A 25,409-nucleotide genomic window follows, 5' to 3' on the forward strand; every position below is an offset into this window, starting at 1 on the left:
TCCCTAATCTGTAGTATAGAAGTTCCGTTCCCACCCATTCCTACGTTCGCAGATACTGACGCCGCCGTTCACCCCCATCCTCCCCACCTCCACCAGGTCGGTCCCTGTCCATACATCGGGGGTAGGCTCCGCTCCTGCCTTCATCTTCAGGCAGGAACTGCAAGCATCCGTACCCTCCGGATTCGGACTATGGACGGGACCTTCGCCAAAGAACTGTATCATTTCATATATGACACTCACTGTAAACAACTGTAATTAAATCTTATTCAAATGTTATTCTCGCCTCCTGAGTCTTTTGGGTAGAACTGTAAGTGTTATAATAATTTTGGCCACCGCTGTATGTGTGGATACTTAAGTATGAATAAAGCTTTAAAGATCCAACATATATTCTATACTTCTGATATTATGCTTGATTATATTCAATTCATTCATTCATTCATTCATTCATTCCCTGGGGGTGGGGGCATTGAGGTGGAAGCAATATCCACTATTCTCCTGTTTCTATATCCTGCATTGGTAGGAGTTTTCCTTTCAGAGGCAAAATTATGTGAGGATTTAAACAAATCCCTCTCATCAATTTACTGGTGTTTGTGCCATTATTTACCGGCCAATAAAACTTTGTCTTAAACCAGACACCAACGGGTAGATTGTGTTGGTCATTATTGAAATGATCGGCTGCATCTGTGTTCAGTCGTCAGTAGATCACGAGCAGAAATTTACACTCCCATCTGCTTTTTTTTTTAATTGCACTTGCACTTTGCCCTGTTTAGTAAATCTGGCCCTAATGCATTTAAACCCCTGATTTCACAGACAAGGCTTAGGCTATTCCCAGACTAAAAAGCATGTTTGAGCTATTTTAACTGAAAGCAACTTGCATTGACATATCAAATCATATTTCTCAAGATGCATTGTTTTTTTTCTAAGGTATGTTTATAAATGTTACTTAAATGTTCTAACTGAACTAAGGCCTAATCGTGGCTCAATCTAAGCCCTGTCTGAAACCAGGCCTAAGTGTTTTTCCTGCTGTTTCCTGATTTTGTTCACATATTTTTGATTTTCTTCTTTTGAGATGGCGATAGATCCTTTGATAGAGATGATCATTTTTTTGTCATGTGGCTGATAATGTGATGTGTATATAAAGGCTCATCACTGTGTGTGTTCATTGTCTGATGAAGAGCCACTAAACATCACCTGTGGTGAGAACATGAGAACATGAAATGTTTTTCTATTTTGAAGCTGTGGTATGTCAACTTTTCTTTCCCTTTTTACAAATTCTTTTGAGAAGGATAATTGAAAGGCCTGTGATATAGACATCAGATGTTTTACCCACCGGGTCTCCACCAAGAAGGCTTCCTTTTACTGTAAATGTTTCTAAAAATAAGCACCTATGACGTCTCTGCTTCCTTGACCATTTCACTTGTATAATATCCTGTGGACATTACCTATATAATTAAGAATCCTTCAACATTTCCTGTCCTATAGTTTGTTTTTTATGTCAAAATTAAATCCCGCCAATGAAAAAATATAAAAGGGCCAAAGGAAATCATATAATTGCTTCCTCTTCCTGTATATTTCCATAATTTGGTGTACTATAGTGTTCCAGCAGCTCAATGGCTATACAAAGAAAATATTCAAACGAACATTTGAAATTTCAATCAGCCGTCACTTTTAATGCCCCCATGGCATTACAAATGCAACAAACAGACCATTCAAACTAACCTGTTGTTAAAAATATCACGTTGACGTCAATTCTAAAAATGAACAACAGACGTCTCTATTTCATAAATTACATTAAATGTCAACAGTTCCCATAATATTATGCTGGAAGTACTATTTCCTGATACCGTCTTTGAGTAGGAAGTGCTGAGAGGAGTGTGAATGAGACAAGTTCATTCTTCACATGTTTGTCTGCCCCAATGACCTCCTCATGTCTGACGTGTTTTTATTTATCGCCATCTCTGAAATTCTTAATGGGTTCCCAAACATTTTGAACAATGAAAATCCATGCCTTTTATGTTTATGATGGCTGGATAAGGACTACTGCAATAAGGCCATGTCCACACTAATAAGCTTTCATTTGAAAACGTATATTTTTTTTCTCCGTTTGGGCCTTCCGTCCACACCAAGATGGCGTTTTAAGGCAATGAAAATGTAGCTTTTTTAAAAACACTCTCCGAAGTGGATAACTTTGTGAACGCCTTCTTCGCACCATAGTGTGGACTGTGAAGACGGATTAGAAAACAATTTTGCATGTTTAGTCATATCGATCTGACTTCAGGGAGAACCTGTTAGAGAGACGACAATGGCTCGGCATTCTGTGTCCCAGAAAAAAGTGCCATGTTTTCCATATTAATGTTATTGAATGGTGTAAAATCACTTGAATGTTTGAACTGGCAAGCCTTTAAACACATACAATTGACACACTTTCGTGAGGATGCCATCTTCGTTGCTTCTGTGTTTGAGTTTACCAGTTACTTCCATGCCACTGACTGAAGGGACCAGAGTCACATGATTACACACACTGTAGTATGTTTTTACGGGAAAATTATAATGGGATTAAAAGCCAAAACAACCAACATGGGGAAATTACAATGACAAACACTACTAAATAAAAGGGAGAAAAACAATTGCATATGAATGAGATTTTTTTTAGTAGGCCTATATTCTTTAAAATGTAAAAACAGAAATAGCCCATTCCATGTGGTAAATAATGTATATGAACCATTAATTGATTGAATTTATAAAAAAGGTACTATATAGTGATTAGGTAGCCTAGAAATCTAGACGCACCCTAGCGCAAGTGTCGTCTAGGAACTCTCAATACCCTTCTGAGCTGTATTCCTCACAATCTGGACGGGCCAATCACGTCGTGTATAGAGTCGGCGGGCGGGGCCATAATGACGACGGCCGAGTTGCGTTTGCGTGCTTCTAGTAAACACAGAAACTGGCGAACGGCGGTCTTTCGAATCAGCTTTGACCGCGACTCTGGAAGACTTGGAGTTAAGCTTTTCTCTGAGAAAAGAACAAAGAACGGCACTGAAGTCATTCTTAAAAAGAGAAGATGTGTTCGGAGTTTAGCCGACCGGATACGGTGAATGTTTAATTTGTCAGCGAGCTCTGCTTCACCTTCGTTGCTCTGGTTGGTTGTAGCGCTATCCTATCGCGTGCAGAGGGAGTATGAAAGACAACCGTTTATCCCGCCCCTCAGATTGAGCTGTCAATGGTGAGTTTCCAGACCAAACATCTTGATGTGGGTCTGGCTTGTCAGGCTAGTGATTAGGGGTGTAACGGTTCACAAAATTCACGGTTCAGTTCGATACGATACACTGGTGTCACAGTTAATGTTCATGGGATACGATACACTGGTGTCACAGTTAATGTTTATGTCCTCGTACCGAACGTTTTAGATACAGCAAAAAGAAAAAATTGGCAGATAAATGTCCTTGATTTTTAAAATGTTTTATTTATTAAAACTAACAAAGTATGATTTTTTTTGTCATTGAAAAATGATGGAGCTATACTTTACCCATCTTCTATGTAGTTAAAGGAATAGTTACATTAGCTCTCTCCAACTTCCACACTTCTACTGCTTCTGCCTTTGGCCAAATCCTCACTTGTGTGACTCTCAAGGGGGCGTGTCTGAAGAATGTGGCTGTTCAGCTTTACCATTCATTGGTAATGTGCCGTCACAGTCAGGAAGCTTTGTGTAGCCCTTGACGTCCAGCCGTCTGTTGTCAGAGCAACCGCTGTTGCTTTGGCCAATTGGTTCTCTATTTGGGCTTTTGTTTTTTGGTACCAAGCAGGAATTACGGTCTGGCAGAAATGGGCTTGTGAAGGAATATTGTAACAGGGCTCAATTACTTTAAGCATGTCCTTAAAACCTGCGTTTTCCACTGCAGAGTAAGGTCTCATATCCGGGCTATAAATGTACCAATCGCCGCGGTGATGTCTTTTGCCCTGTTTGAATCAGTTGGAAATGTCTGTTTAAATGCTGCAGTGATATTATGTGTCTCCTTTTTTTCGTATTGTTGGCGTAAATGCGTTGACATGTTTGAAGTATTCTCGCTGCTGTACTCTACTGTCATGTAGCAAATGCGACATACCGTTGTTTTTTTATCCACCAATCTCTTGCAATCACCCTCATAGCTTACAGGGAATCCAAGGTGCACCCAAACACCAGACCTGTTGGTTATTGGAGGATCTTCTATTTCTGGTCTGTTAAACGCATTAGCCATTTTGCAACGAGTATCTGAGTGAGTGAGCACCTGACTGAGTAGAATAAACATTTCTTCAGGAGTGTCAGGGGCATTGCCTGTTATGTTGTTTGGGTTATTGGGCTACCTTGTTGAACTCATAACATTATATTTCACACACTTTTTTATTTTCCAAAATGTAATTAAGTCTACTAATCCAAGAACCGCTCTGTACATAATGCGTACCCCGTACCGAACCGAAAGCCTCTTACCGAACGGTTCAATACGAATATGTGTAACGTTACACCCCTAATAGTGATGTACAGTGGCATGAAAAAGTATCTGAAGCCTTTGGGATTTCTCACATTTCTGCATAAAATCACCATCAGATGTGATCTGATCTTTGTCAAAATGACACAAATGAAAAAACAGTGTCTGCTTTAACTAAAACCACCCAAACATTTATAGGTTTTCATATTTTTAATAAGGATAACATGAAAACAATGACAGAAGGGGGAGGAATAAGTAACTGAACAATCACATTAAATATCTGGTTTATCCTCAATAAAAATATGAAAACCCATAAATGTTTGGGTGGTTTTAGTTAAAGCAGACCCTTGTTTTTTAATTTGTGTCATTTTGACAAAGATTAGATCACATTTGATGGTGATTTTATGCAGAAATGTGATAAATTCCAAAGGTTTCAGATACGTTTTCATGCCACTGTATATCATTATCGTGATATGAGATTTTGGTCATATCACCCAGCCCTATTTGAAAGCCACGTTTCTAGCATCTGTAAACTGCATTCTTTCATCTTAATAATATATCTAAATTACAGCACATGCTTTCAATGCAAAATGCTGAACAGTTAGTTTATGCGCTCAAGACTAGATTATTGTAATGCTCTACTGGGTGGTTGCCCTGCTCGCTTAATAAACAAACTCCAGCTGGTCCAAAACGCAGCAGCTCGAGTTCTTACTAGAACCAGTAAGCATGATCATATTAGCCGGTTCTGTCAACATTGCACTGGCTCCCTATTAAACATCGCATACATTTTAAAACCTTACTTATTACTTACTAAGCACTAAATGGTTTAGCTCCCCAGTACTTAAGCGAGCTCTTAACGCATTATACTCCATCACGTCTATTGCGGTCTCTAAACTCTGGCCAGTTGATAATACCTAGAATATCAAAATCAACTGCAGACGGTCGATCCTTTTCCTATTTAGCACCTAAACTCTGTAAACTCTGGAATAGTCTTCCTAACCTTCGGGAAGCAGACACACTCTATCAGTTTAAATCTAGACAAAAAAAGCATCTCTTTACTATGGCATACTCATTGAATATGATCAATTTCTATTATTCAATTCAGTTAAATAATTGTTAGGCTGCATTAACTAGGTCAGCCAGACACGGAAACTTACCATAACACCTGATGTACTCATTACATCATAAGAAGAATGGCATCTATGGTAATGTTAGCCTCTCCGTTTATCCCCATAATAACTAATCAATTTAAGGCGGGTTTCACTGGACTTTGATGTGAAAATGAAGAAATTTAACAGATCGATCGTTTGCTAAGCCAGCTATCAGCTGGAAGTTTTCCGCTCTGAAACTTACAGGAAATTATTTATTACCATGACCTTTTAAAAGCTCAAGGGAAAGTTGATTTCTTAATTTATCCCCCCTTTAAAGTCAAACAGAAGCACAAGCTAAGAATAAACAGAACGATGTCATCCACTGGTCGTTCTTGGTGGGAACGAGCCATAAGCATCTGATAAAGGTCTTATCTCGAAGAATGCATGCTCATCACCACCTCTACCTATATAAAGAGTACATGCAATCACAAATTTGAAAGCGAAAGTAAACCTCAAGCTCCCTGACGCACAAATTAGGCTACAAGCAATAGCCTGTCTCCCAATAACAGCTATCTTAGGCTGGGCTGTGTAGTTGTAACCACCTCTTAGCTCTGCTTTGAACATTAAAAGAGTAATTTAATTATGGTTGCACTTATTGATTGCACTTAATACAACTAAGAATTGTATTTTATTTTTGTTATTTATACTGTTTTTATTCATGCATTACATTTTTGGAAAGGAGTTCAATTATGAGGTCCCTCATGTTCTGGAAGCTCATAATTCATGTATAGTAAAGTCTGAAGAGACTCATGTGAACTCATACAGGAGAGTAGCCTGTTGTCTTTCAATGCATTTGACATTCATTACAAGATGATTAGTCAAAACATTTCAAAATGCACCTGCAGACTATTTTTCCCATCATTAATTTTGTCATTGAGGATTTCATAAAAATACTGTGCAAACCTCTCATGTTGTGAGCTAAGAGTCTCGTCACACCCCTAATTAATATAATGACAATGCAGATTCTGTGCAGGATAGATTATACGGCAACAAGGAAGATGTTAAATGTCACATGACGTATCAATTTAAATCCCACATAGAAAAACCTGTGGTCTGACATCCTGTACGTCTGACTTACGAGAGAGCATGACAAATGCAGCCACTGTTCCGCCACAGCCAGAGAATTCTGGGTAACTGTCCATTAGCTTGGTGAGCATCTCCCTCACCACGCTGGGTACCTGATCCTTGATGGGGTTCTTTCTTTCTGCGTTAAACCAACCAAAATGAAATTATTAGTCACGTTCACAAATATTTCCTAATTCGACATGATTAGACGCACTGATCTCAAAGGTTACTATGGCTAAAAACATTTGATCGTTGACTATAGCTTTTTTTTTTTACTGGGCTATTAAATACATGCAGATTGATTTTATGAATTAATTTACCAATCACAGCTCTTCCGGAATGGATTTCTGGGATGGTGGAGTCCTTCTCTCTTATTGGCAGAGGAGGTGGCCCCTCTGAACAGAACACACAAACAAAAGAAAACATGAGTAGTGTTTGCCCATGCAATGTTTGTGAACACAAAGGCTTGCATTTACTAATAAAATGCAGTTTTTGGCACTGGTTGCTTACTGGCTCAAGCTGGTTGTAAGCTGGTTGCTTACTGGCTCAAGTCAGATCAAGATCAAACTGTGCAGGGCATATGCACTCAAGACTTACGCACTCTGAGGTTTATAAATAGATTGTTTGTTTAAATCCGCAAAACTAATTATGACCCAACAGTAAAATATAAAGTCTTTATGGAATCGCAATAGAAAAAGATTAAAAAGATACAATAGATACGATTAAATTCCAGCACCGCCCTGATGTGTGAATGTGAATTGTTTTTGCATCAAAAAAACTAAATGTTACACCCCCACCTCAAACAGGAAAGACATTTACCACGGTTTCAGTGAATGACTATGGGGTTGTTTCGATGGGAGGGAGCACAGCGAGGATGTTCTCTTTCATCTGGGGAAACTTTCACAGTGAATTTCGAAGTTTGCATATTCACATTAAAGATGGAAGGGCTGACTAAGTGCTTGCATCGATTGTATGGAAAGTGTCAAACAGAAGGTCACACGATTTCTGCCTGTTATTTGCTTGAAGGCTTGCAGAGCACACCATTAATGAAAGTAAACAATCAAACCACATAGCTAAAGTTATGCATTTTATTTAATAAATAATATATATAGTGTCTCATTTTTAGATACTAACTAGTCCTTTAAATACCTAATAAGTGGCAACGGATGATGATTAAAATATTTATGTAAGATTTTTTTTCATGATTTTAAAGCAGTCTATTAGCTGCACTAAGGCTGCATTTATTTTATCAAAATACAATAAACTCAGTACTATTTTAAACAGTTTTTCCTGTAATGTTTTTCACATTCTTGTAATGTATTCCTGCGATGGAAAGCTGAGTTTTCAGAAATAATTCTAATCTCACACTCCAGTGTTGCGCATATTTTATGTGTCAGGTTAGGGTGTTGATATTGTCAGAAGAAATATAGAAAGTGATATCAATATGCATCATTTTTGATGCTCTTGATGTTTCTTGAAAATTTGCATTTATGAATTTGACTCTTTTAAGCATATTTATTCCATTGTTTAGTTGCCAGAAGTAACCCAGCATTAGATTATTACCAGAAACATCTGAAGGGATCCCATCATTCTCTAGACTTGCTATGAGATCTTCAAGGGCCAGTTCAGCTGCTTTGGCCCTGGCTTCTTTTTTTGTGATGCCCATTCCGGTCTTATACTGGATTCCATCAATCACAGCACAGAACGCAAAGAAAAACCCTGTAACTCCTCCTGTTCAGAAAACAAAGAAAACAAATGTTGAACGAATCTATGAGCTAGACCAGTGGTTCCCAACCACATTCCTGGAGCCCCCCTAACCCTGCACATTTTGCATGTCTCCTCAATCAAACACACCTGATTCAGGTCATCAGCTCATTAGTAGTGACTCACCCTGCGTCCCAATTCGCATACTATCCATCCTAAATAGTATTCGAAAATAGAATTAGTATGTCCCAAATCGTAGTATGTTGAAAAGAGTATTCCAAAGATTCCCGGATGGTTTACTATTTCCGGTCCGAATTCACAGTATGGATCGATGCGCACTCTAACGGCTGATATTGCCCACAACCCATTGCGAGTTGGCCGAGGATTCGATTAGAACTACAAACGCGGATAAAAAGCGTTAAAAAACTACAAACATGACGGATGTGCGAGTTCGACGGTTAAGTAGAGAAGTTTAGATAAAGGGGTTTGAGTGATCAACTATCAATATTTAACCTGACAAAAATATATCTATTCAGTGTTGTCACATTATATTTCACCCGCAGCAGCATTGAGAACTTTTGAAATGACACGTTTGGCCATTAACTTTTAAATGCATCATTATATTTAAACTGTAAATACATGAAGAGAGTCTCTGCATTAAAGACCCACAAATGGCAGATCAACGAGCGGCTACATTTCTCTCTGATACGGTAGGAGATTAAACTGAATGTGAAGGATTTGAACTGTGACGAATCTGACGATGATTGACAGGGCAGATAAACGGTGACGGGATGCACGTAACTAAGCGACAGAGTCCGTTAAAGATGGCGAAGTAGTATGTCCCGAAGCTTGCATACTTTTCTGCTACACACTCAAAAGTATATACTTTTTCTTCACAAAAAGAGTACATACTTTTAGGACGTAGTATAAGTAGGCGAATTGGGACGCAGCATGTAAGACCTGAAATGGGTGTGTCAGTCAAAGGAGATATGCAAAATGTGTAGTGTTAGGGGGGCTCCAGGAATGTGGTTGGGAACCACTGAGCTAGACAATGCACTTAGTAAAATCAGGAGGGATGCAGGGAAACTGCCGGGTACCAGTGGTCACGGTTTCTTTCAGATCCAGTTGAAACTGCAAAGTTTGAGAGAGCTGATACAGCGCCGACACCGGATGCGTTTCTCCTCGCTTATATTTGTCGATCGATTCACGGGGAAGGCTTTTCGGTTTGGAATCTGCAAAGGAGACAAAAGTTGAAGCAGACTTTATTGATATAAAGTGATTCAATCAGCAAGTGACTGCAGCTGATAACACACTCCTTAAAAACACTACTAGTCTAAATAACATTGTACGATCTATATTTTTCCCTAGCAAGAATTTTTCTGGACTTGGACAGCGAAATCAACGTTGACTTTCCTAATGTGATTTCCTGATCTAACTGTGCCTGGCCTGGTTTCTCCCAAGGTTTTTTTTTCCTTTACATTTTTGTCACCTGACCTGATGGAGTTTGGGTTCCTTGGCACTAGGGTTAGGTACCGAACTCAGTACTTTTAGGGCACCGAACGAATTACTTCGGTACTACAGAGTACAAAATGTCAGTACCCGAGAACGTATCTGGTGATAAAGACTAGTGTCTGGGAATATTAAACAGCATAAAGACTATTTAAACCCGAATCCTGCGTCTCTGTGTGAATGAATGGCCTTGACACACACAGTATAAAGGAACACTCCACCGTTTTTAGAAACAGGGCTAATTCAACATCTTTTCTACATTTAGATATGTGGGCAAATGCATTTTTATCTCAGTGCATGCATTGTTATAGTTTGGCAGGATCGCCCCTAGCTTAGCTTAGCATGATGAAATCCTATGTTTCCAGCTAGCATGTCCCGAGTTAAAGTGATCCAAAAAAACAAACACCTAATTACTTCTTGTGGCCTGCATATTCACGAGTACAAATAGCGATGCAGATTAAGACTAGGTGATTTCCTAGGCAGACTATATTATGGGGAAGCAAAGGCAAAGCACTGCTACTTGGGCGCAGAGATATCATGCAACACATTGCGATCGCTCAACAGTGGGAGGACATGAGAATGAGAACCGTGATGGTCTTAATCTGCATCGCTATTTGTACACATTGTGAATGTGCAGGCCACAAGAAGTAATTAGTTGCTTGTTTTTTTGAATCACTTTTACTCGGGACAAGCTAGCTGGCATTCGTTATGCTAAGCTAGCGGGAAACCTTCCAAACTATAACAATGCAAGCACTGAGACAAAAATGCATTTGCCCACATTTCTAAATGAAGGAAAGAAGTTGAATAAGCCCTATTTCTAAAAACAGTGGAGTATTCCTTTAATTAACCGTTTCATTTGAGAAAAACTACCGTCATGTCAAAAACACAAAGAAACTCAAAGGTCTTCACGGCATGTCGTTCCAAACCCGACTTCATTCATCTTCAGAACACAAACAAAGATCTTTTTGAGGAAATCTCAGAGCTTCCCATCCCTTAATGGACAGCTGTGCAACTACCACTTTAACGCTTCAAAACGCTCATATAGAGATGAACTGATTAATTTAGAAAAAAATGTTCTGATGAGACAAGGTCACTTTATATGATGAACAGATTGAATTTAGGCTTTTATTCACTTATAAACATTCATCAACTCAAACACCTCTTGACCAATGAGGTTAATTCTCGTGTTACGAGGCACATTTGAGCTTCCTCAAGAACCGATGAGGTTCATTCTCGTGCTATTAGGCACAGGGTATCTGCAGGTTTCACCAAGTAAGACATTTTAAGACCATTATGAATTAAATTTAAGGTCTATATTGCGCAGTAAAAAAAAAACACAAAGAAAATGCAGAATCACTAAATTACTTGCAAAACAAATTCAATTACTTAAATTGAACAAAGTATTAGTAAACTTGCACAAATCCCACCAGGATTTAACTATATATACATTTTAGATTTATTTATTTTTTTAAGATCAAATTAATTTTTTATTTTATTTTGTGGTGGTCACTTTCATAAATTCGCGATTTTTTAAAAAAAAATTAATAATTAGGATGCCATATTAATCATATTATGATGTTAGATGCACAATAGTAACACATGGCGATAAAAGAAACAAAATGCATGAATCTTGTCTGGTATTACAAAAAGAGGGGCTGGTCCAGTGGTGTGCTATCTATCTTTAATAAAACGATTGCTTAGGGTTGGAAATATGACCAAAATCGTAAAAGTAAACCACAGCAATATGCTCTTTAATATAAGTAAAAAGTTTTTAAGTAATTAAGTAGGCTAATCAAGAAAATGGTCAGTAATAAAACATATACTTATAAACAAATGACAATAGGACAAAAAATGATAAAAAAATACAACAAAGATACATATCTACAAACAGTGTTCTACGCGTAAGTGCCGTTTTCCCTGTTTGTGTTGTTGTTTGTGCAACATTAACACAGACAAGAGCTATATTAGTTTGCTTTCACTTTGAGAACTTACTAATGCACAGATCCAGTACTTACTGACACCTCCCAAACTTTTTTACAGGTTATGGACATATGCATAATAATGTGTGTATTTTGATTGTTCAAGTGTAACACATTCGGTACACTCGCGCGAGCGCTGACAGGCAGCAAACACACGCCGTCTGACATCAGAGTTTGGTGTATACATCACTTTTATTAACTCTTTTTAGTGCTATCGGGTATATCATACTTTTATTTGGTCATTATGTAAGATGGTGAGAAATATTTGCCTTCGCTTTCACGATCGCAGAATTGGAAGAACAGTGAGCTGAAGAACAAAATCCGTTTTATGCGTCTGTGGGGTACAATCAGAAAGAGACTCGTGCCAATAACACGATTGGCTGCAATATAAAATGCATGCTGGACTCATTTGTAGTTATAATACAGCAAACAATAGTTGGACTAGTGAAAGAAAGAACTACAACACCCCAGAGTAAACACAAACACACACGCGCACTGTGGGGGCATTTCATTGAGCATTAGAGGTAGCGTTACATGGACGTAGGAAAGACCTGCTTAACATTATTTAAGACCTAGAACTCAATGCTTCCACGAATTTAAGACTTTAAGGCCTTATATTTTGATTTTGACATTTAAGACTTTTTAAGACCCCGCGGGGACCCTGACGTTTCAGCTTCAGCAAGAATCAATGAGGTTCAGGAATCTTTTAGATTTTATCAAAAATATCTAAATATGTGTCCCAAAAATGAACGAAAATCTTACGGGTTTGGAACAACATATGGGTGAGTAATTAGTGACTGAATTTTTCTTGTGGAGTGAACTAACCTTTAAATATTCAGTAATATTTCTGATTTGACTGCACTGATATCATCACGTGAGAACAAAACCTGATCAGAATTGATCTAAATGATTACACTTTTATCTTGAGCCTCTTTTCGCACCTCATTTGACTCATACTTTATTCATTTTGCTAACTGACCAGTTATGCAACACTGACTCTATTATTGAACTGAACCAACATTGAACTGACTCAAGCTGAATAATGACACTACTGTCTTTTTATAGATGATTTACAGCAGAATTCAAATGTGTTTTAATATATGATGAATCATTGACCCTATTACTGTATTTTCCTGCTGATGACATTGAAGCTGCATTGAAGCAATCCGTAGTGTATACAAAATTATGATTTGGCAACAAATATAACAAAAAGAAATGTTTGTCTTTGTAGTCTTGCCTCTGAAATGACTTTCATTATTATCAATTGAGGACCTCTGACCTCTCACTCTTACAGAGAAATACATCCCATTACAGAAGTGAAATAGGATCTATTTCAAACACAAATAAGTCTTCTGTCAATGCAAATTAGATTCAAATAAAGCAAAAGTTAGCCTGTCCAGAATTACAAAAGAATGAATGAAAGAATAAACCTCTAACGCTTAACTGATTTTGGTGGAGGTGCTCAATGGTTGTCCAGGCAGATATGTGTTGTTGTTGTTGTTGATAATGTCATTAAAAGGTGAAGGAGAGGTGTTGTTTGTCAAGCGGCCATGGGGCATGCTGGACCCTCTGGAGGACGAACCCCTATTCATCATCTTCATCTAACAGCTTGAGGGACACAACTACAAAAGAACAGATAATAAAGTTAGATACTGACTATTAGAAAGAAAAATCAAACAACTGCAGGCAGTGTTTACATGAAAACTCACATTAGGAATTATGTTATTGATCTTTTATGAAGCAAGTCCTAATGGTTCTATGGATGGTTTCAACAAATTGATTAATGGTTAATATGAAGGAGGAGCGCATGGCAAGACACATATAGGCTTTTAACGACGTTTAAATTCGTGTATAATATCGCAAACTCGCATAAAACACATATAAACTTATAAAAACCCAGTATTGACATCTGACAAGTTAGGTTGAAATAAAGCGCATTGAAATAATAAAAATAAAACAAAACGCCGATTAAGATGCTAGTCAAGCTGCTAGCGCGCTAACGTTACTTTACCTGAGTTAAACAATAAATACAAACTTATATTGGTCATCAGTTATCATAAACGATCGATAAAGCAGAACATTTTGTAATTTTATCTTCAAACGAACACATATAAACATTAATCCAAATAAAACACGCCCACCACGCTCTTACCCTGAGGGCTTCACTCACAATAAGACAGAATGTGATCCACAATCACAGATTCAGAGATAACAGATAGATAGATAGATCATGAAACGCCATTTTCGCCACATATAGGGGGAAAATCATGCTCTGGTAACTTAAGTCATAATTATGACATAAAAAGTCAAAATAAAAGTCATAATAATTACAAAAACATCGAAATTATGATATACTATTTATCAGACAAAGTAGAAACTATTTTTGTAAAAAAAAATCAAGATGAAAAGACAAAATTATTTCTTTAAATGTCATTATGAAATTATAACAAAATGATGACATAAAGGCCTGGTTTCACAGACAGGGTTTACATTAAACCCTGATAAGCTCTAGTTCATTTAAGTAGATTTAAAAAAACATGTCTAAAAACAGTATTGTTGAGCATCTTGAGACAAAACAATGGATGCAAGTTGCTTTCATTTAAAACTGCTCAAACAGACTAGGCTTACCATTGTTTCCAATTGCTAACACACTAAAAATGACATTATTTAAACTGACACACAGAGAGCAAAACCTCCATGCCTATAGTCTCCTAAAGTCTAAATCCATTTTCTCCTTACATGCCTTTTGCAATTCAAAATGGCACTTTTTAAACGCACTAAACATGATTTTCTGCTTAAAACACAACAATCTGACATAAAGTCACATATTTTGTTTTTATTATTATTATTATTTTTATATAAAGTCACATGTTTGTCACTTTAAAACATTCAAAATGATGCGATATGAGCTAATTGGCCTGGCCAACACACCTCTCTGGTTAATTGTTAACACTTCAAGAATCAGGATGTAAGAGCTAAGAAAAGACCACAAGTGAGCTCCTTTTTTTACAACAATGGAAGCTGTTGCAGAAAGAGGAAGGATGCATGCATGCAATTTTCTTTTTCAGTTCACTGTTTTTTGTGAGCATATTTTTGTTCAGTTCATTGTTAATATAGAATCTGCTGTGCCTGTGCATATGTTGCACTAGCCAGGCTAATGTTGCACTGAACAGTATAAGAATACATATTTTAGTATTATGGCAAATAATGCTTTTCATTATGCTCAACAGTGTGTATTTGGTTAGACAAAAATCTGGTAATACGAAGTGTGTGTCATCATTGCGTGCAAAAGTTTAATTTTGGTAATGCTATATGTAATTTTTGTAGTGCTTCATTTTGCAAGATATGAGTGTTTAGCAGTTTGGGTGTGTGGTTTTGTGAATTGTGTTAAACATTTTGATAAAACCAGCCTAGTTTGCAAAATTGTGTGTTAGCAATTGGAAAAAACTGTAAGCCTGTGAACCCTATAGGGAATAAATCGAAATTATGACTTACATTTTCCAAATTATGAGGTTAAAAAGGTAAATTATGACAAATTGAAAAAAAAACCTTTTTATATCTTAATTTTAACTTTTTATCTCATAATTATGATTCAATGTCATAATTTTATCTTTGTATGACTACTTATGACAGGGTATAGGCTAAAATATTAGGCATTAGTTCAATTAGTACTTTTAAGTATCTTTAATAAACATGTATTAGAATAAAACATTACTGGTTTGACTCTTGGGACAAAACAATTGACATATTTTAAGATATGCCGGTCCAAGTTTCTTTCAGTTATAACAGCTCAAACATGCATTTTAGTCAGGGACTATAGGTGTAAGCCTTGTCTGTGAATCTGTGGGGGTAGGCTATATGTCATAATAATGATTAACCAGAGCATGTTTTCTTTTCTCTTATGTGGCGGAAATGGGCTTTTCCATAGGACACATGCTTCTATCTACATCTGGAGGAGATTCATCTCTCACACACATACACAAAAATTTGTATTTTCTTGTAAAAGATCAACCACAAGATTTTTTCCATTATTGATAGCCCAGTACAATGACCCCGTGAGTAAAAGTGAAAGTGATGGACTATGAAGGTCAGGAAGTAACATTAAAACCGGTTGTGCATTTAGGGACAACAGAGGGGTTTTTAAACAGTTACTCATGAAAACACTTTTCCAGAGATGTGTATGACTCAACACTTTGTGTGTGTGTGTGTGTGTGTGTGTGTGTGTGTGTGTGTGTGTGTGTGTGTGTGTGTGTGTGTGTGTGTGTGTGTGTGTGTGTGTGTGTGTGTGTGTGTGTGTGTGTGTGTGTGTGTCCAACCGGAAAGAGCCTTTTTTTCATGCTCTAAAAATAGAAGACCTTTATTAACCACATAAACGCAATGTTGACATCAGAAGAAGACGAGAGAGATCAAACTCTGAGTGAGCCGCATGCTTAGATTTTCAATCTTTTTCAAGATGATAACAAAGTAAAAAACAAAGAATTTCAACCTGACCAATTTATTTTTATTATTATTATTATTTAGGACTTTATTCAGACATTCATTCAGTCAATGATGGCCAAAAAAAAACTCAAATATTACATCATTTTGATTTATTTAGCAATTTTGTTTACAACTTAATTTCTATTGATCCATTTGTGTAATACTTTAGTTTACTTCACCTGGGTATTTTCTCTTCTTTTCAATTTGATTAATTTCTATTTATTATTTTCATTATTATAATTAAATAATATTGAGCTAAACTGAGGCCTTTCCTTTCCGTGGTAAGCAAACGCCAAGTTTTGCATCTATTGTTTTGATCATTCCATTTCTAGTGTTTTAATAAAATATTATAACATATAATATTATAATATTTTTTAAAAACACTATTAGAAATGGAATGATCAAAACAATAGATGCAAAACTTTTTTTTCTTACCTCGGAAATGCCTCAGTTTAGCTCAATTAGTGTGTATATTTTATTGCATGCATGAGAGGTGATAGATCCTTGGATAATTTAATGCTTATCAGCAAAGTGGAAACATCCAGGGTGTTTTTGACGGTGCAGTCCTATGGTGAGCAAAAGAGCAAGACATCCTACCTCAAAGCCCACACACTAATATTGACGCCTGGAAATAAGAACATGACGTCACTGATATCATTCCTCTAACGTCTGTTTCCATGCAGACACAATCCTGATTCTGCTCTCGTTTTTATTTATCCTTAAATCTTTCATTGATTTGCAAATGCAGTGATGTCCAGAGGGTGTTTTGCTCGACCAGGCCGAGTGCGCATGGATTGGTGTGCAATGACATGCAAAGTTTAGTGTAGGTGTTGGTTTGACACGCTGTGGTTCATTGCTTCCTCAGTGGTACAGTAAACACAAGCACCTCTGTTGGATGGGTTGCAGATATTATCTTCAATCTAAATTATTTATATACATTAAGTAGGAGTGCACATTCCATTTTGTCAGCAGTCATGGTGATCTATATGATGAAAGGTATTTCTGCTATTGGACGACAGCACATCCAGCGGAAGTCAGACGTTTGCCAACCAAGTATAGGTTTGAATATGTTCTTTGTCTTTCTTTTTTAATATGTCACTGTTCATAGTTCACTCTGACTTCCAGAAAACAGAAAAACTTAGTCAAGCTGTTGGAAAATGGCCCAGACTGACGATGCGTAACTGATGCGTTTTGATTCATTGTAAACGCGTCTGAACATCCGCTCTGGTCAATGAGACAGAAAAAAAAGGAGAAATACTGAAAGCTACAATCTGTTCTTTACATATTATATATTTCACGATGATCTGATTTAGACCTGGATTTGGTTATGGGTTTAATATGGTTCTAGTGTGTAATGTAACCCAGGTGTTAGACAAGTGAGCAAAGAATTAATAAAACTGAGAAATGATTTCCAACTAGTGCTGTCAAATCACACCCACACACACACCCACACCCACACACACACACACACACACACACATGTTCACATGGTTCACTATCTTTATGGGGACTCGCTGGCTGGTCCCCACAATTTAGATGATCTACTTTCCTTATGGGGAAATTTAGTCCCCACAATGTAATATAAACAAGGGCACACACACACACACACACAAATATAGATACACCAATCATGCCCACTGACAGGTGTTACACGGCACCTGTTAGTGGGTGGGATATATTAGGCAGCAAGTGAACATTTTTTCCTCAAAGTTAATGTGTTAGAAGCAGGAAAAATGGGCAAGCGTAAGGATTTGAGGGAGTTTGACAAGGGCCAAATTGTGATGGCTACGACTGGGTCAGAGCATCTCCAAAACTGCAGCTCTTGTGGGTTGTTCCCGGTCTGCAGTGGTCAGTATCTATCAAAAGTGCTCCAAGAGGAACAGTGGAGAACCGGCCACAGGGTCATGGGCGGCCAAGGCTCATTGATGCACGTGGGGAGCGAAGGCTGGCCCGTGTGGTCCGATCAAACAGACGAGCTACTGGAGCTCAAACTGCTCCAGAAGTTAATGCAGGTTCTGATAGAAAGCTGTCAGAATACACAGAGCAGCTCAGTTTGTCACGTATAGCATATCTTAGGAAGGTGGTCATAATATTATGCCTGATCGGTGTATAATATACACAAATATATTGTATAACCACAAACTGATTAATCGATTTGACAGTATTAATTTCAACGAATTATCTTAATTATCCACACTGTGAAGTGTTTACTGGTATATGGTTAAAATATGACCTCATTAAGGTAAAACCTACACCACAAAATTAAATTCCAGTCCAGCAAATATTGTCACTCCATAAAACAGCCAATTTCAGACTAGCAGTAAACCTGAGTAAGTTGTGCTAACTTCATTTTGGTATTGTTCTTAACTTAATTTATACATTTAACTTAAAATTACCAAGTTATTTCAACATAAATATTTTGTTATAACGAGAATTCAGAAAATGTCAACTTGTTAATTTGCTATAGCAATTGCATAGTATAGCAATAACTGAATGAGTACGGTACCTGCTGTTAAATCAAGCCGCATGCATCACTTCTCACCATGATGGTAACTCTCCAAAAAAACACATTAGCAGAAATTCTTCTAAATTAGAAACAAAACATGATTCACTAAATCTCCCTTACCATTGATCTTGCACAAAAAACCTTATATAACACTTAATTGTAGCATTTACTCTCCCTTTCGAGTGTCATGGACAAGGCATGCTGGGAAAAAATAAAAACAAAACTAGCCCAAATCAGAAAAAGTTGGGACAGTTTGGAAAACGCAAATAAAAAAAGAAAGTAGTGATTTCTAAAAAAAAATTGCTTTATATTTTATTGCAGACAATATGAACACAAAATATTTTATGTTTTGTCTGGTCAACTTCATGTCATTTGTAAATATGCATCCTTTCCTGTCATTCAGACCTGCAACATATTTCAAAAAAAGTTGGGACAGGAGCAATTTAGGGCTAGTAATGAGGTAAAAGGGTTAAATAATGATGTGATTTGAAACAGGTGATGTCAACAGGTAATTGAAATTATGATTTGGTACAAAAGCAGCATCCAAGAAAGATCTAATCCTTTAGGAGCAAAGATGGGCCGAGGATCGCCAGTTTGCCAACAAATATGTGAGAAAATTATTGAAATGTTTAAAAACAATGTTCCTCAAAGAAAGATAGGAAGAGATTTGGATATTTCACATTCAACAGTGCATAACATAATTACAAGATTCAAGGAATCTGGAGGAATTTCAGTGCGTAAAGGACAAGGCCGCAAGCCTAAGCTGAACAACCGTGATCTCCGATCCCTCAGGCGGCACTGCATCAAGAATCGTCATTCATCTATAAGCGATATCACCACATGGGCTCAGGACTAGTTTGGCATACCTTTGTCAAGTACCACAATATGCAGTTACGTCCACAAATGCCAGTTAAAACTGTACTGTGCCAAAAGGAAGCCTTATGTTAACTGTGTCCAGAAGCGCCGGCGACTTCTCTGGGCTCGGAGGCATCTGGGATGGACCATCACACAGTGGAAATGTGTACTGTGGTCAGATAAATCAGTATTTCAGGTATTTTTGGGGAGGAATGGACGCCGTGTGCTCCAGACCAAAGAAGAAAAGGATCATCCAGATTCATCATCCTGTTACCAGCAACAAGTCCAAAAGCCAGGGTCTGTCATGGTATGGGGTTGTGTCAGTGCCCTTGGCAAAGGTAACTTGCACTTCTGTGAAGGCACCATTAATGCTGAAAAGTACATAGAGATTTTGGAGCATAATATGCTGCCTTAAAGAAGATATCTTTTCCAGGGACGTCCATGCATATTTCAACAAGACAATGCAAAACCACATTCTGCACACATTACAAAGTCCTGGCTGCGGAGGAAGAGGGTACGGGTACTTGACTGGCCTGCCTGCAGTCCCGACCTGTCTCCAATAGAGAATGTATGGCGCATTTTGAAGCGCAAAATGCGACAACGAAGACCCCGTACTGTTGCCCACCTTAAAGCCGGGTGCACACTGTGCGATTTTGGCCACGATTTGGCCGTCTGGGACAAATTTAGCAAATCCTAAAAGATTCCTCAGATCCTAGGCTAAAATCTGACGTCTTTGGTCCAGTGGCGCCACCAGGGGGTGGCCAGGGGTGGCCACGGCCACCCCTGGCCAACCCCTGGCCACCCCACTGGCCACCCCATGGGGGGACGCAAGGTACTAGTCCCAATCAATATTTAGAATAAGCAAAATGACGCGTCCCGTATCAAACCAATACGGACGCGATGCACAAGATTGGGTTTTAGCGGCGCTTTGCTGCCATAGCGACGGAGTCTCGAGAACATGCGCTGGAAACTTGCGCGTTTTTTTTAAAACATGTCGAGCTCGCGTCCACAGTTTGAACGCAAGAGGATTTCCAGATATAGGGCTGAATAGAAAAAAAAAAGGTATCATGAGTGGGTCTGTCCAGTAACTTAAGATGAACCTGAGACCAACTGCACCCTTTGCAGAGAAGCATTTCAGTGTCTCAGACTGTCTGACTGAAAGCATGCGATGACAGACACATCCGTGAACTAAAGGTAGGCCTATTGTTTTTTTAATGGATAATATAATATTTCATACATTATCAGAGCTTGGCAGACTTATTTTTCTAGATATTAGAACGGTTAAATAATAGATTATAGCATATTAATGTTATCAATTTATCATTTAGCAGTTTGATATTTAAAAAATATTTAGATTAAAATGGGACAAATAATTACATAATAATATAGTCAAAATAGTAAATTAATAAAGAGGATTAAACATTTTTGAATTTCAGATATGTCAGTAAAGTGGTTACTGGTTCAGAATGACTGCTTAAAGAGACAGTGCACCCAAAAATGAAAAATCTGTCATAATTTCCTCACCCTCAAGTTGTTCCAAACCTGAATGCATTTCTTTATGTAGAACACATATGAAGACACATTCCTACCATGGAAGTCAATGTTGCCCCCAAAGCAAACATTTGGTCACAAACGTTCTTCAAAATATCTTCTTTTATGTTCAACAGAACGAAGAAACTCATACAGGTTTGGAACATCATGAGGGAGAGTAAATGATGACAGAAATTTCCTTTTTGGGTGAACTATCCCTTTAAAGTACACCAATACAGGCTACTAAAGAGATCTTTAGAAATAAATAAAATAATCAAAAGTAAAATACTTTAAAATGTGTTCTATTGCAAGTTTACATACTTAATTCCATGTTTATTGTTGAGCTGCTGTCATTGTTTCATTGTCACTCTTATCACTCTTTAACTCTTTAACTAAGTTCATAAATTATTTTCAAAAACGGATTCAAAACTGATTTGGAAAAAAAAACATACACACAAAATAACTTATTTTCAATATAAAAAGTGATTGTGGACTGGATATTTTTTTACCTTTTATCACAGTCTTGGACATGTCAAAGATTAGTAACAACACTGGCTCTGATGCATTGTTAGTTTGTGTGCAGCATCAGATTTACATTTTTTTTAATCCCTCATTTAAATGCAGTTATTATACTCTATACAAATGCCGGACACTAAGCTTCTTTTTTTTTCTTCAGCACAGGCCTATCTAAAGGGTTAATGGTGCCACCTGGTTATCAACTGTAAAAATTACACATTTTACCTCTTCCCAACTGGGAAAACCACCAACAATCAAGAATGCATGATTATATGGTGTCATGGCTTTCCAATAATTTTTTTGTGGCTATAATGGAAGTCAATGGGGCAAAAACAGCCATGAACAGTAAATGAGGGAGAAAAAAAATCTGATGCTGCACAAAAACTAACAATGCATCAAAGCTAAAGTTGTTACAAATCTTTGACATGCCCAAGACTTTTATATATGTATTTTATATTTAAAATAAGTCATTTTGTGTGTATGTTTTTTTTTTTTCAAATCTGTTTTGAAAATCATTTATGAACTTGGAAAATAAAGAGTATTATTATTTTGGTACTAGATAATTTGAACTGAAGAGCCTCATAAATTAATAGACTTATTAATAAACTTTGCTCGCTCAGACAGCAACAGGTCAGCTCATGCCCGTCAGTCAACAATTTCAAAAGAAGTTAACGTTAGAAGACGAAGACTACTGGTAAGTAAATAAGTCAAAAAATATTTTTTAGTAAAAGACGACGCGGAATTATGTGTCGTGCTACAGGCCGGTTTACTTCACTAGTAGAATACAATTCTGAAATGATGGTTTCTAGTTTTGGTGTGCCACCCCAAGATTTTAAGTGGCCCCATCTGGCCACCCCTATGAAAAATTTCTGGAGGCGCCACTGCTTTGGTCGTTAGTTTGACATGTTCACCGGCAGCAGATTAATGAGCGCTGCGATCAAATTTTACCTCAGACGAAATTCTGGCAGTGTCAGAAGATTTGGCACACAATCCTGCAGTGTGACTTCCACGACGACCGTCAAATATCTCCGTTCTTCAAGACAAACTATGACCAAAACGAGAGCTAGAGATTTCTTTGTAGCCAGCATTTCAGTCCCGCGTGTAATTCAGCTCACTGTCACTGAACGCGTCATTCATTGATGATATAAAACTCCGGGTGAGTTTTCTTGCGCGCGTCCGTTTTTAGCGCGCCTTAACTATCGTGCAGTCTGACATTAATGTCAACTGAGATCTTACAGTGTGACATGGCGATCATGTTCGTACAGTAGTATACCCATAAGACTTGTTTGCAGGAAGAATGGGACAAAATTACACTTGAAACACTTCATCACTTGGTGTCTTCAGTCCCTAAACGTCTTTTAAGTGTTGTGAAAAGGAATGGCAACATTACAAAGTGGTAAATGCTTTACTGTCCCAACTTTTTTTGAAATATGTTGCAGGTCTGAATGACAGGAAAGGATGCATATTTACAAATGACATGAAGTTGACCAAACAAAACATGAAATATTTTGTGTTCATATTGTCTGCAATGAAATACAAGTCAAAGTAATTTTAGAAATCACTTCTTTTTTATTTTATTTGCACATTCCATACTGTCCCAACTTTTTCTGATTTGGGGTTGTAAATTGAAGTTAAATTAAAGGAAATTAGTTCATACAACTCTGAAACAACGAAATATGTCAGTGCTGTGAAGTCAAAAGAAAGTTGTAAATACTCATAACAGTTTATTTAACTGAGCTAATTTGTTTAATTTAAGTTTGTCCTGCTCAAACCAATTAAGCATTTTGAGTGTTAGTGGTGTATAATGCATGAAGTCTAGAAAAAGAGCCAGTCAGTTTGCCTCTTGCACACTGCTTTTTTGTGCCCTCTTCTGGTGCAGATTGATAAAACTGCAGTTTCATGCAATGAATGTGAATATCTAATTCCTTATCAGTTCAAGGAGCACTAAAATAAATAAATCTGTTGTCAATAAAACTGAAATGACAGATGTTGGCCTTCTAGAAAAGGTACACGTGCTGAATGTAGAGTTGCAGTAATGCAGAATGAACTGAAAACGAACAAGACGTCTGAAATGTTTGATGATCAGATGATGACCATAACCTGCATGATTACAAAAAAACCCAGCGTGAGAATCGGTGAAGTCATTAAACAACCTTCTGTGCACTATATTTCTCTGCAAACTATCATATCGTCACACTGAAGACTGTAAGTGTAAATTGGCATGCATTAATGCATTTTAATAGAAAGGCTGAAGTGAAAACTCTTGAAACGTATAGTGTAATGTTCATTGGAGTTGTCACGTTTTATTTCATTGCTTTGGAATTTATTTTAATTTTAGCAAACTTTCAGTGACCCACCCCTGACCTCTAATGTGGGCCCAGGTCCCAAATGACTCCTCCTACGCCAGTGCTTTATTAAAATATGGAATCTCTCTCTCCGGACCAGCATCAGTTCCGGCAGTCCAAACAATATGAGGATGCTATGATTCATGAAAAGTTATTGCTCAAAGCCTCAGATTGGTTCCGTTCACAGAGATCAGATGAGAATGGAAGTGTAATGTGTCTTTTTGTGTGTGTAATGTATCAGGAAGCGTGCCAAAAATAATCAGGTTGAAATAGGTATGAGATGTTTTGAAGATACTGCCTGTTTAAAAATAAGTACACATAGTGTAGGTGTAGTCCTTAATAATTTAACAGCGTGCTTATTATTTTTTAATACATTTTTCAGAATTCTGAAATGCTACACATAAAATTACGTTATGCAACAGTTGTAATTTGCAACGTATTAATTACCATTCCACATTGTAGAAATCTTGCATAAGAATATCCTCAGAATGTTTTCTTCAACTTTGTAAATCACTTTTGTTAAGTAAACTTATACAAGAATGATCATGTAAAAAAAAAGAAGAAAAAGCAGTAAAAAGTCGTAAAAGACAGGTTTCAATAAAAATTGTGAAAGTGTCATGTTTTGAGCATTTCTTTCCAATTGCTGGTTTTGTACAGATTAATCAGAAACAATCTTGAAATTATTTTTTCAGTTGTGGCCTACCAAATTGTGGTCCCAAGTGTCTGTTATTTATTTTATTTTTTTATTGTAGATGTTTTACAAGTTTGTCACTATAACTGATATAATGGTCTTATTTATGGATTGTGATACCGGTTTATTGGGAATTAATAATATAAATAAAATTATTGTTTTATTTGGGAAATATCATATTCATAAAGCAAAATGTAGGCCTATATTATATGTATCAAATGGTAGACTATTTCCCACTGACTGTCTTTTTACGACCCCCCCCCCCCCTCCGGTTTCACGGACAAGGCTTAAGCTAGTAGCCTACTTGACTAAAATGCATGTTTGAGCTGCTTTAACTGAAAGAAACTTTCACTGATATATCTTAAAATATGTCAGTGCCATTGTTTTGTCGCAAGATTTACACCAGTAATGTTTTTTCTTTTTCTAAGGCACGTTTATAAAAGCTATTTAAATACCCTAAATTAACTAAGGCCTAATCCTGGCTTAATCTGAACCCGTTCTGTGAAATAGGCACTCCTATACAGGACAATTTGTTAAGATGTCTCAGCTCCTGAAGAGGCTTGATGTATTAGATGTATATTGAATTTTGATACAGGATGCAGAATTTAGATTTTAG

General features: G+C 37.2%; 1 protein-coding gene across 1 annotated transcript in view; it reads right to left on the reverse strand.

Annotated features, from left to right (window-relative positions):
• adad1 (adenosine deaminase domain containing 1 (testis-specific)) overlaps positions 1 to 14,140 on the reverse strand; it is a 32,453-nt gene extending 18,313 nt beyond the window's left edge. The window contains exons 1-6 of the mRNA XM_067458071.1: positions 14,024 to 14,140; positions 13,316 to 13,493; positions 9,481 to 9,615; positions 8,243 to 8,410; positions 7,000 to 7,074; positions 6,693 to 6,818 (exon numbers count right to left, since the gene is read on the reverse strand). Of these exons, the coding sequence (XP_067314172.1) occupies positions 6,693 to 6,818; positions 7,000 to 7,074; positions 8,243 to 8,410; positions 9,481 to 9,615; positions 13,316 to 13,472 (661 nt within the window). The 5' untranslated portion in view covers positions 13,473 to 13,493; positions 14,024 to 14,140. The remainder of the gene's footprint in view (positions 1 to 6,692; positions 6,819 to 6,999; positions 7,075 to 8,242; positions 8,411 to 9,480; positions 9,616 to 13,315; positions 13,494 to 14,023) is intronic.
• Positions 14,141 to 25,409: the final 11,269 nt, after the last annotated feature.

This window comes from Pseudorasbora parva, chromosome 11 (assembly GCF_024679245.1).
Source record: "Pseudorasbora parva isolate DD20220531a chromosome 11, ASM2467924v1, whole genome shotgun sequence".
NCBI lineage: Eukaryota > Metazoa > Chordata > Actinopteri > Cypriniformes > Gobionidae > Pseudorasbora > Pseudorasbora parva.